The sequence below is a fragment of the Hemitrygon akajei genome, chromosome 13 (assembly GCF_048418815.1).
Source record: "Hemitrygon akajei chromosome 13, sHemAka1.3, whole genome shotgun sequence".
Classification (NCBI taxonomy): Eukaryota; Metazoa; Chordata; class Chondrichthyes; order Myliobatiformes; family Dasyatidae; genus Hemitrygon; species Hemitrygon akajei.
Window position 1 is genome coordinate 34473983 of NC_133136.1, and position 12525 is coordinate 34486507.

At 42.7% G+C, this 12525-nt stretch overlaps 1 protein-coding gene across 1 annotated transcript in view; it reads right to left on the reverse strand.

Moving 5' to 3' along the window:
• LOC140737759 (basigin-like) overlaps positions 1–12525 on the reverse strand; it is a 70381-nt gene that overhangs the window by 27405 nt on the left and 30451 nt on the right. The window contains exon 3 of the mRNA XM_073064383.1: positions 8103–8280. Within this exon, the coding sequence (XP_072920484.1) occupies positions 8103–8280 (178 nt within the window). The remainder of the gene's footprint in view (positions 1–8102; positions 8281–12525) is intronic.

Consider the following 12525-nt stretch of genomic DNA (forward strand, 5'->3'; position numbering starts at 1 on the left):
ATTAACGTAGATGACAAACAATAACAGACCCAGCATCAAGGGGCTTAGATAAGATGAATAGCCAAAGATTTTTCCCAGAGGGTAAGGGAATCCAAAACTTGAGAGCAGAGGTTTGAAGTGCGAGGGGAAAGATTCCAGTCCTTGTACACCTCCATCCCCCATCACGAAGGCCTCAAAGCCCTCCACGTCTTTCTGGACAGCAGATTCAACCAGTTCCCCTTCACCACCATTCTCCTCTGTCTAGCAGAACGGACCTTTAGTCTCACTAATTTCTACTTTGGCTCCTCCCACTTCCTTCAAACCAAAGGTGTAGCCATTGGCACTCACATGGGTCCCAGCTATGACTGCCTTTTTTTCAGTTATGTGGAACAGTCTATGTTCCAAGTCTACACCGGCATCACTCTCCAGCTTTTCTTTCGCTACATCAACAACTGCAATGGTGCTCCTTCTTGCACCCGGCGACCTCATCAACTTTGCTTCTAACTTCCAGCCTGTCCTCAAATTTACCTGATCCATTTCCAAAACCTCCCGCCCCTTTCTTAATCAAACTGTCTCTATCTCTTGAGACGGTTTATCCACTGATATCTTTTACAAACCCGTTGATTCTCACAGCTACCTGGACTATATCCCTTCCCACGCTGCTACTTGTAAGAATGCCACCTCCTTCTCTCAATTTCTCCGTTCTCGCCACATCTGCTCTCAGGATGATGCTTTTCATTCCAGAACTAATGAGATGCCCTCCTTCTTCAAAAAAGGGGGCTTCCCTTCCACCAGCATCAATGCCACCCTCACCTGCATCCCTTCCATTTAATGCACATCTGCCCTCACCCCATCCACCCACCACCCCGCCAAGGATAGGGTTCCTCTTGTCCTCAACTACCACCCCACTGTCTCCACAACTTCTGCCACCTCCAGTGGGATTCCACCACCAGGCACATATTTACCTCCCCTCCCACTTTCCGCTTTCCACAGGGATAGCTTCCTACGTGTATCCTCTGTCCATTCATCCCTCCCTATTCATCGCCCTCCTTGTATTTATTTTTGCAAGCAGAACAAGAGCCACACCTGTCCCTACACCCCTCCCTCACCACCATCCAGGGCCCCAGTCTTTCCAGGTGAGACGGCACTTCACCTGTGAGTCCTTTGGGGGTCATCTACTATATTCGGTGCTCTCAGTGTGGTCTCCTGTACATTAGTGAGACCCAATATATACTGAGAGACCGCTTCGCCGAGCACTTGGGCTCTCTTTGCCAGAGGAAGTGGGATTTCCCAGTGGCCATTTCAATTCAACCTTCCATTCCCATTCCGACGTGTCAGTCCATGGCCTACTCTAATGCCACGATGAAGCCACGCTCAGGATGGTGGTGAAGCAACTTGTATTCTATTTGGATAGCCTCCAAACTGATGGCATGAACATCGATTTCTCAAACTTCCGGTAATTGAACCCCCTTTCTCCTTCACCATTCCCCATTCACATTTCCCTCTCTCACCTTACCTCCTTACCTGCCCATCACCTCCCTCTGGTGCCCCTTCCCTTTCTTCCATGGTCTTCTGTCCTCTCCTATCAGATTCCCCCTTCTCCAACTCTTTATCTCTTTCATCTATCAGCTTCTCAGCTCTTCACTTCACCCCTCCCCCCTCCCGGTTTCACCTATCACCTACCACCTTGTACTTCTTCCTCTTTTCCCCTCACCTTCTTACTCTGACTTCTCATCTCTCTTATCCAGTTCTGATTAAGGGTCTCGGGCCAAAATGGCGACTGTTTTACTCTTCTCCATAGATGCTGCCTGACCTGCTGAGTTCCTCCAGAATTTTGCGTATGTTACTTTGATTTCCAGTATCTGCAGATTTTCTCCTTTGGGGAAAGATTCATTGCCTTCCCATGTACTACCTCAATGCACTGTTGTAATGAACTGATCCGCAGGAACAGTATGCAGTACAAGTTTTCCACTGTACTTCAGTACATGTGACAATAACAAACTCATTTACCAGTTTTAAAGTTATCTGAGGGACAACTCCTTCATACAGAGCATGTAGAGCATATGGGATGAATTGCCAGTGGAAATGGTAGCAGCAGGTATCATCACGTACAACATTTAAAATGCACTTAGGCAGGCTCATGGTTAGGAAAGGTTCAGAAAGAAAAGGACCAAATGTAGGCAATTGGGATGAGCCCTTCTAGGTAGCTTTTCACTGGGCCAATGAGCTAAATGCTGCCCTTGCTAGTGATATCTACATCCAATGAGTGAATAAATTACAAAAGAAGTTCACTGGAGAAAAGCACAATAAGAATTTGCAGAAAAGTTTAGTGCAACACAGAATGGCATCCTACAAATGCATATAACTGGACGGCCACATCTGCACCAGGTGTGTCGAGCTGCAGCTCCTTCGGGGCCGTGTTAGGGAACTGGAGATGCAGCTCGATGACCTTCGTCTGGTCAGGGAGAGAGGGGTTGATAGAGTGGAGTTATAGGCAAATAGTCAATAGACAATAGACAATAGGTGCAGAAGTAGGCCCTTCGGCCCTTCGAGCCTGCACCGCCATTTTGAGATCATGGCTGATCATCTACTATCAATACCCGGTTCCTGCCTTGTCCCCATATCCCTTGATTCCCCTATCCATAAGATACCTATCTAGTTCCTTCTTGAAAGCATCCAGAGAATTGGCCTCCACTACCTTCCAAGGCAGTGCATTCCAGACCCCCACAACTCTCTGGGAGAAGAAGTTTTTCCTTAACTCTATCCAACACCGGGGCCTCGGAAGACAGATAAGTGGGTAACAGTCAGGAGAGGAAAGGGCAAGAGTCAGATACTAGAGAGTACCCCTGTGGCTGTACCCCTTAACAATAAGTACTCCTGTTTGAGTACTGTTAGGGGCGATGACCTACCTGGGGGAAGCAACAGTGGCTGCACCTCTGGCACAGAATCTGGCCCTGTGGCTCAGAAGGGTGGGGAAAAAAAGAAGGCAGCAGTAGTAGGAGAGTCTATAGTTAGGGGGTCAGGCAGTTCTGTGGACGCAGGAAAGAAACACGGATGGTAGTTTGCCTCCCAGGTGTCAGTGTGCGAGATGTTTCTGATCGCATCCACGATATCCTGTAGTGGGAAGGTGAACAGCCAGAGGTTGTGGTACATATTGGTACCAACGACATAGGTAGGAAAACAGACTACAGGGAGTTAGGAAGGAAGATGAGAAGCAAGACCTCAAAGGTAGTAATCTCGGGATTACTGCCTGTGCTATGCAACAGTGAGTATAGGAATAGAGTGAGATAGAGGATAAATGTGCGGCTGAGGGATTGGAGCAGGGGGCAGGGAATCAGATTTCTGGATCATTGGGACCTCTTTTGGGGCAGGAGTGATCTGTATAAAAAGTATGGGTTGTACTTAAGTCCTAGGGGGACCAATATCCTGGCGGGGAAGCTTGCTAAGGCTATTGGGGAGAGTTTAAACTAGAATTGCTGGGGGTGGGAACTGAACGGAAGAGATGGAGGAAGGGGCGGTTAGCTCACAAATAGTGAAAGCTTGTAGACAGTGCCAGAGGGAGGACAGGCAAGTGATCGAGAAGGGATGTGCTTAGACTGAAGGTTTGAGATGTGTCTAATTTAATGCAAGAAGCATCACGAACAAAGCGGATGAGCTTAGAGCGTGGATCAGCACTTGGAGCTATGATGTTGTGGCCATTACAGACACTTGGATGGCTCAGGAGCAGGAATGGCTACTTAGAATGACAGGCATTAGATGTTTCAGAATGGACAGGGAGGGAGGCAAAAGAGGTGGGGGTGTGGTATTCTTGATTAGAAATAGTGTCATGGCTGCAGGAAAGCAGGAAGTCATGAACGGATTGTCTACTGAGTCTCTGTGGGTGGAAGTTAGAAATGGGAAGGGGTCAATAACTCTATTGGGTGATTTTTTATAGACAACCCGATAGTAACAGGGACATCGAGGAGCAGATAGGGAGACAGATTCTGGAAAGGTGTAATGGTGGAAGAATTTAACTTCCCCAATATTGATTGACATCACCCTAGAGCAGGGGTGTTAAACTCATTTTAGGTCACGGGCCGGATTGAGCAAAATGCAGCTTCATGCGGGCCGGATCAGTCGGACGCGTGCAAACGCAGCTTTCGTTGCCTCTGTTTTTTCAGCCTGCTCTCATGTGTCTCAGTCTCTGCTATAACTACGAAGTGTTTCACTTTACAAATTCCGTTTCTTATGAAGAAGACTGCCGAATAAACACTAAAAACCCTGAAAACCTGGTACCTGAATAAACTAAGCATTAGCCATATCATACGCCATAGACGCTTCGATTACTGGGGCCAGCTTTAATAGTAATTAGATATTATCTCGCGGGCCAAAGATAATTCCACCGTGGGCCAGATTTGGCCCGCGGGCCTTGAGTTTGACATATATGCCCTAGAGCAAGGGGTTTAGATGGGGTAGAGTTTGTTAGGTATGGTTCAGGAAGATTTCCTGAAACAATATGTAGATAAGAGGAGAAGCTGTACTTGATCTGGCATTGGGAAATGAACCTGGTCAGGTGTCAGGTCTCTCAGTGGGAGAACATTTTGGAGATAGTGATCACAATTCTATCTCCTTTACCATAGCATTGGAGAGGGATAGGAACAGGTAAGTTAGGAAAGTGTTTAATTGGAGTAAGGGGAAATATGAAGCTATCAGGCAGGAACTTGGAAGCAGAAATTGGGAACAGATGTTCTCAGGGAAATGTACTGCAGAAATGTGGCAAATGTGCAAGGGATATTTGCATAGGTACGTTCCAGTGAGACAGGCAAAGGATGATAGGGTACAGAAACCATGGTGTACAAAGGCTGTTGAAAATCTAGTCAAGAAGAAAAGAAAAGCTTACGAAAGGTTCAAACAACTAGGTAATGATAGAGATCAAGGAGATCGTAAGGCTAGCAGGAAAGAGCTTAAGAATGAAATCAGGAGAGCCAGAAGAAGTCATGAGAATGCCTTGGCGAGCAGAATTAAGGAAAACCACAAGGCATTCTACAAGTATGTGAAGAGCAAGAGGATGATGGAAATTACATTATGGTTTTGGTAGTAGGCATTATTATTCTTTTTTTATTTATATTTACAGTTTTGTGGGGATGGACACTCCGATTAATTTGTTTTTACATATTGTAATGGTTGGCCTGGAGTTTCATAGTGGGAGGGAGGGGAGGATACTAGCTTTATATGAGTTTATTCTGGGTGCTGTTTCCTTATTGTTATGAATTATATAATTAAAATGTTTATTTTGCACTGTATTAATCTTCACTTTGTTGTTGGGTTTTTTGTTTGTAGTTGGTTTGTAGAAATGCATTAAGAAATTAATAAAAAAGAAGAGCAAGAGGATAAGTCTGAGAGAATAGGACCAATCAAGTGTGACAGTGGGAAAGTGTGTATGGAACTGGAGGAGATAGCAGAGGTATTTAATAAATACTTCAGTATTCACTATGGAAAAGGATCTTTGCAATTGTAGGGATGACTTACAGTGGATTGAAAAGCTTGAGCATATAGATATTAAGAAAGAGAATGTCCTGGAGCTTTTGGAAAGCATCAAGGACCAGATGAGATTAAACCCAGGCTACTGTGGGAAGTGAGGGAGGAGATTGCTGAGCCTCTGGCAATGATCTTTACATCATCAGTGGGGACAGGAGTGGTTCCGGAGGATTGGAGGGTTGCAGATGTTGTTCCCTTTTTCAAGAAAGGGAGTAGAGATAGCCCAGGAAATTATAGACCAGTGAGTCTTACTTCAGTGGTTGGTAAGTTGATGGAAAAGATCCTGAGATGCAGGATATGTGAACATTTGGAGAGGCATAATATGATTAGGAATAGTCAGCATGGCTTTGTGAAAGGCAGGACCTGCCTTACAAGCTTGATTGAATTTTTTGAGGATGTGACTAAACACATTGATGAAGGTAGAGCAGATGTAGTGTATATGGATTTCAGCAAGGCCTCTGATAAGGTACCCCATGCAAGGCTTATTGAGAAATGAAGGAGGCACAGGATCCAAGAGGACCTCGCTTTGTAGATCCAGAATTGGCTTGCCCACAGAAGGCAAAGAGTGGTTGTAGACGGGTCATATTCTGCATGGAGGTCATCACCAGTGGTGTGCCTCAGGGATCTGCTCTGGAACCCCTTCTCTTCATGATTTTTATAAATGACCTGGATGAGGCAGCAGAGGGATGGGTTGGTAAATTAGCCGATGACAAAAAGTTTGGGGGTGTTGTGGATAGTGTGGAGGGCTGTCAGAGGTTACAGCGGGACATCTATAGGATGCAAAACTGGGCTGAGAAGTGGCAGATGGAGTTCAACCTAGATAAGTGTGAAGTGGTTTGTTCTGGTAGGTCAAATATGATGGCAGAATATTTTGGCAATATTAATGGCAAGACTCTTGGCAGTGTGGAGGATCGGAGGGATCTTGGGTTCCAAGTCCATAGGACACTTAAAGCTGATGCACAGGTTGACTCTGTAGTTAAGAAGGCATACGGTGCATTGGCCTTCGTCATCCGTGGGATTGAGTTTAAGAGTTGAGAGGTAATGTTAAAGATATAAAGGACCCCGGTCAGACACCACTTGGAGTACTGTGCTCAGTTCTTGTCACCTCACTACCGGAAGTATGTGGAAACTATAGAAAGGTTACAGAGGAGATTTACAAGGATGTTACCTGGATTGGGGAGCATGCCTTATGAGAATAGGTTGAGTGAACTCGGCCTTCTCTCCTTGGAGCAGCAGACGATAAGAGGCGACCTGATAGAATGTATAATATGTTTAGAGGCATTGATCGTGTGGGTAGTCAGAGGTTTTTTCCCAGGGCTGAAATGGCTAACACGAGAGAGCACAGTTTTAAGGTGCTTGGAAGTAGGTACAGAGTAGATGTCAGGGGTAAATATTTTAAGCAGAGAGTGGTGAGTGCGTGGAATGGGCTGCCGGTGACGGTGGTGGAGGCGGATACGATTGGGTCTTTTAAAAGACTCCTGGATCGGTACATGGAGCTTAGAAAAATAGAGGGCTATGGGTAACCCGAGGTAATTTCTAAAGTAAGTACATGTTCGGCACAGCATTGTGGGCCGAAGGGCCTCTACTGTGCTGTAGGTTTTCTATGTTTCTATAATTACTAATTATCAAGTCTTACTACCTTAAGGATTGCTTGTGATAAACAGTTCCATTAATGCTATGGAACAACTTGGAACTTCATTGCAGTATTTCAACTTGTATTTCTTTCATGTGTCTTTTAATGTTGTGTCATTCTGCAATTTTTGAAAATAGTCATTCTAACACTAATATAACTGTCATTTAATTTTATCAATAAACTGCAGTGGATGTATTCATGTGGAGCTGAAGGTAAAAACTAATGATATTGCTGCCGAAATACTTAACATGGCACCTCATGCCCCAGAGCTTCTGGCGTTAATGGCAATAACATTTTCAAAATTTACTGTTTTCACTCTGCAGAGATGGAAGCACCATCACTTTTCCAGTGGTTTACATTGCAATATTTCCAAATAGAATAAACATATAATAAATGATTAGATTTGGGCCAATGCAACATCAAAATTATTGCTCAAAAAACTTAATCACCCCCAGAAATATAGTTCTTTGGCTGTTGATCTTGGCTCCTTTGAAAAATACTTTAAAACTGCCTGTATTTTTAAAATTGAAATATGTAATTTTTACATTTGGTATATTTCAGCTTCTCCTTCAATCCTATTCATTTCTATTTTTTACTTTTTTTTGTACAATGAGTAAACTGAATTAAATTTCATGCTTTGCTCTCTACAAGAATTTCTCAGTCTGAAATACACTTAATTTAGCTTTCAACTGCTATTTGTTGGATGCCAGTGATCCCCTATAAATGACAACAGTGAGAGTGGAAATCATTGCTCTGGAATATACAAAACTATTGTCCAGTAGATAAAACATCTCTTCAGGAGAAAGGCAACAGTTCGACTATTAATTTATCAGCTGAGGTGTTAACCATTTAAAATACAAACCTTGTTATTAAACTGGTAGAATAACGTCAATTGTTCTTCCCCTCTGGATAGAAAGAAAGATTTTAGTTTAGTTAAAATGCTTAATGGCATTTGCTTCATTTGTCTACTTACTCATGGGATATAGAAACAGCTTTCTGGTCGGACTCAATTTCCTTTTTATTGATCTCTTTGCCACCTTTTTTCCAATGGCCAGTTGTTGGAGATTTCTGTGCAGCTTGAACTGTCAAATTGCAGGTCAGCCTAATTTTTGTGGCCATTGTTATGTTCAACTTTTCAATGTTATTTTGTCCTGAAAATGTAAAATAAAAAAAATAAATAAAATCTCCATTCGAAAACTTAAATATCCAACAACTATTTATCCATTTAATCAACAAGTAACCTTAAGGGTACTGAAGTACTAGGATTTGAAGACGAAGTTACTACTAATGAATATTAAAGTGTATACAAACCCAGAAATTAGCATAATGAATACATGAACCACCACAGAAATTTTTAAATTTTTATTCTTGTAACTCGGTTAAATTGTAGTTTATTGAAATACCATTAAAAATCTAAGCTGGTGAAAATTCTGCTAATTTGCTCTGTTTTTAGGCCACAGAAAAATAACAGCAGGTTAACACACTGTGGCCACTTTGTGGTATCCCCTGTACCTAATAAAGTGGCCACTAAGTGTATGTTTATGGGCATCCATTTTAACATTTGACAATGTGGTGGGTTCAGAGATGCTCTTCTGCACAGGCTGGTGATTCTCCTCTGACCTCTTTCATCAGCAGGGCATTTCCGCCCCAAAGCACTGCTGCACATTGGATGCTTTTTATTGTTTATCTCACCGATCTCCGTAAACTCTAGATACTATCGTTTGTCAAAATCCCAGCCACCAACAATCATTCCACGGTTAAAGTCACTTAGGTCACATTTCTTTCCCATTCTGATGACTGGTTAGAAAAACAACTGAACCTCTTGACCATATCTGCACACGTTTATACAATGAACTGCTGTCACTTGATTAGCTGATCAGATATTTGCATTTACAAGCAGATATACAGGTGTAGCTAATAAAGTGGCCACTGAGTGTATACGTCTGCACTCACCTTCCAATCGACATAAAACTTAAATACTGATTTAAAAGAAGCACGGGTTTCCTGGTTTATTTTGCACTTTTTGAGCTGGGATACTAACAGATTAAATGTGCCCCTGATTCGATATCTAATCGATATCATGCCAACGCACTCAGTGGTTACTTTATTAGGTACATTGGTTCTTCTGCTGATTAATGTGAATATCTTGAAAAAAATGCAGCCTAGTGACATTTGTCCACCATCTTGTTCAAGCAAATAAACTCAGTGGCCACTTTATTAGGTACACCTGCTCGTCAATGTGAATAGCTCATCAGCCAATCACGTGGTAGCAATTCAAGGCATAAAAAAAAGCATGCAGACATGGTCAGGAGGTTCAGTTATTTAGACTAACATCAGAATGGAGATGAGATTTGATCTAAGTGACTTTGACTGTTTGTACCAGATGGGGTGGTTTGAGTAAATGCCGTTCTCCCTGGTTTTTCATACTCAACAGTCTGTAGGGTTTGCAAAGGATGGTGAAAAAAGACTAAAGGCATCAAGTCAGCAACAGTTCCGAGGGCAAAAATGCCTTATTAATGAGAGATTAGAGAAGAATGGCTAGACTAGTTCAAGCTGATAGGAAGGCAAGAGTAACACAAATAACCATGTGATAAGAGCACTGGTGTGCAGAAGAGCTTCTCTGAATGCACAACACACCAAACCTTGAAGTCGATGGGCTACAACAGCATAAGACCCCAAATATACACACAGTGGCCTCTTTACTTGGTACACGAAGTACTAATAAAATGGCCACTGAATGTAATTTGACAACAGTTGCTACATCTTACTATTAGTCCGTTTGGTTTCTGTCTCCACCTACTGCAGCAACCAGAAGATTAATAATTAAACCAGTTATAATCCAATACTAGATTAATAACTAAACTGCTTCTAGTCCAATACCAGATTAAGTAGTTCTGCACCGTGTGTGACAAAGGATGAATGTTACACATCATTTAAAACAAATTGAATTGATTGACAATAATGGGAAACTAAATTAATATAAATGTACAAGGTTACTCCAATATATAACAGACAGCTTACTGGAGCTTTCAAATGTCGTTTGTTGATCTGTTCACTGAACCGTACCCTAAAGTTGCACAATGAACGATGCCAAGCCTGACATCTTGTGGCCTAATAGCAGAATGCTATGTTGATTCATTGGGAGTTTAAGTTGCAATGTTCAAACCCTGAAGTTCACTCATTTGTTTGGTGTCTCAAAAGAACGCTATGTTTAGAACTGTCAGCTCATCTGTTTCCCCACAGAAGGTAATGAAAATGGATGAAAGGACAGAATAAAATCATTAAGGTAGAAACACGGGGTAAACCAGGACCTAGACAGAAGCTGACAGGATCTCCCAATTAAACACATTTTCCAACACTTTGCCACAGACAGATGACAGAAGGTCACCATGGGCTGCTACAAAGCATCTTCTGAGGGAAGATAGTTTGCGGGAGAGAGGGACAAGAGCTCCACATTTCACCCTGCATTATCCAGGACATTTATAATTCATGAGGGGAAACTGCACCAATATAAATGTTACTATTTAATTACTACAATGATTCATACAGAAACACAGACAGACACATATACTCTACACACAATATGTATGCACATCACACAAAGATAATAATCCTGCAAAAATGGTATCCAACATCACAATCTGATCTCATCCCTTCACTGACATCTGACTCTCCATCACCACATAATTAACTTCCTCAATGTCTTTCATTTTGACCAAAGCCACAAGACCAGGTGAGCAGATTTAGGCCATTCTGCTTAAGTCTGCGCCGCCATTCAATAATAGCTGATTTATTATCCCTTTCAGCCCCATCCTCCTGTTGTCTCACATAACCTTTGCTGCTGTTACTACCAGCAATAATAGGCAAGCCATTCATACTGAAAATGATGCCCCTCAGATATACCAGCACAGAAATACAGTAGCTTTCCTCCAATGACTGAGGTGTAGAAGAGTCACTAGACTCCAAACCCCTCCACTGTAAATGCGATCTACAACTTCCAGCTCCATTCACTTACAAGTTTCATTCTGTCCTCTACATCGCTTTTGATTTGATCCTTCAATTTACTCTTCACAATCAGGAATGCTGGGAAATGCCAGAGATTCCACTTGTGGAAGAGGAACCACACATCTGGAGCAACCGTGAGGAGCTGGGTGTTCATCTCTCTTTCCTTTGAGAGGTTTCCAGGCTCCACAGGAATGTTAAAATTTTCATTCTTATAAGCTCTTGCTGAGAACTGTCACGAACCTTCCTCAGCCTGCTGTGAACCCTAACATCAGTGGAACTAAATTGCTAATCCCAACAAGGATTTTTCCGCTGACTAAACCTTCTACCCAAAATTCTTTCTCTTTCAGCCACCATCCAGAATGGGGGAAGGACTGCATTTACATTGCCTGGTTCCTTTCCAAGAACAATAGACAATAGGTACAGGAGTAGGCCATTCGGCCCTTCAAGCCAGCACCGCTATTCAATGTGATCATGGCTGATCATCTACAATCAGTACCCTGTTCCTGCCTTCTCCCCATATCCCTTGACTCCGCTATCTTTAAGAGCTCTATCTAACTCTTTCTTGAAAGCATCCAGAGAATTGGCCTCCACTGCCTTCTGAGGCAGAACATTCCACAGATCCACAACTTTCTGGGTGAAAAAGCTTTTCCTCAACTCCATTCTAAATAGCCTACCTCTTATTCTTAAACTGTGGCCTCTGGTTCTGGACTCCCCCAACATCAGGAACATTTTTCCTGCCTCTAGCATTTCCAATCCCTTAATAATCTTATATGTTTCAATCAGATCCCCTCTCATCCTTCTAAATTCCAGTGTATACAAGCCCAGTCGCTCCAATCTTTCAACATATGACAGTCCCGCCATCCCAGGAATTAACCTCGTGAACCTACGCTGCACTCCCTCCATAGCAAGAATGTCCTTCCTCAAATTTGGAGACCAAAACTGAACACAGTACTCCAGGTGTGGTCTCACCAGGGCACTGTACAACTGCAGAAGGACCTCTTTGCTCCGATACTCAACTCCCCTTGTTATGAAGGCCAACATGCCATTAGCTTTCTTCACTGCCTGCTGTACCTGCATCCTTACTTTCAGTGACTGATGAACAAGGACACCTAGATCTCGTTGTACTTCCCCTTTTCCTAACTTGACACCATTTTTGGGGACAACAAAATTGGGGACATTTTGATGGCTTCAGTACTGTGCTGTTTTATCCTGAAGTAGATGGGAAAATGAATCAACCAATTTTGTGTATCCATTCTCTGTAATGTTGTATAGATGTTCTGGCTGAACACCTGGAGTGCTGTGTCACAGAGTGACCTTTTCAGATATGCTGAGTGCGAGAAAAATTTAATTTATACTATACATTCTATAACTGCATCCTGACTGAAAAATGA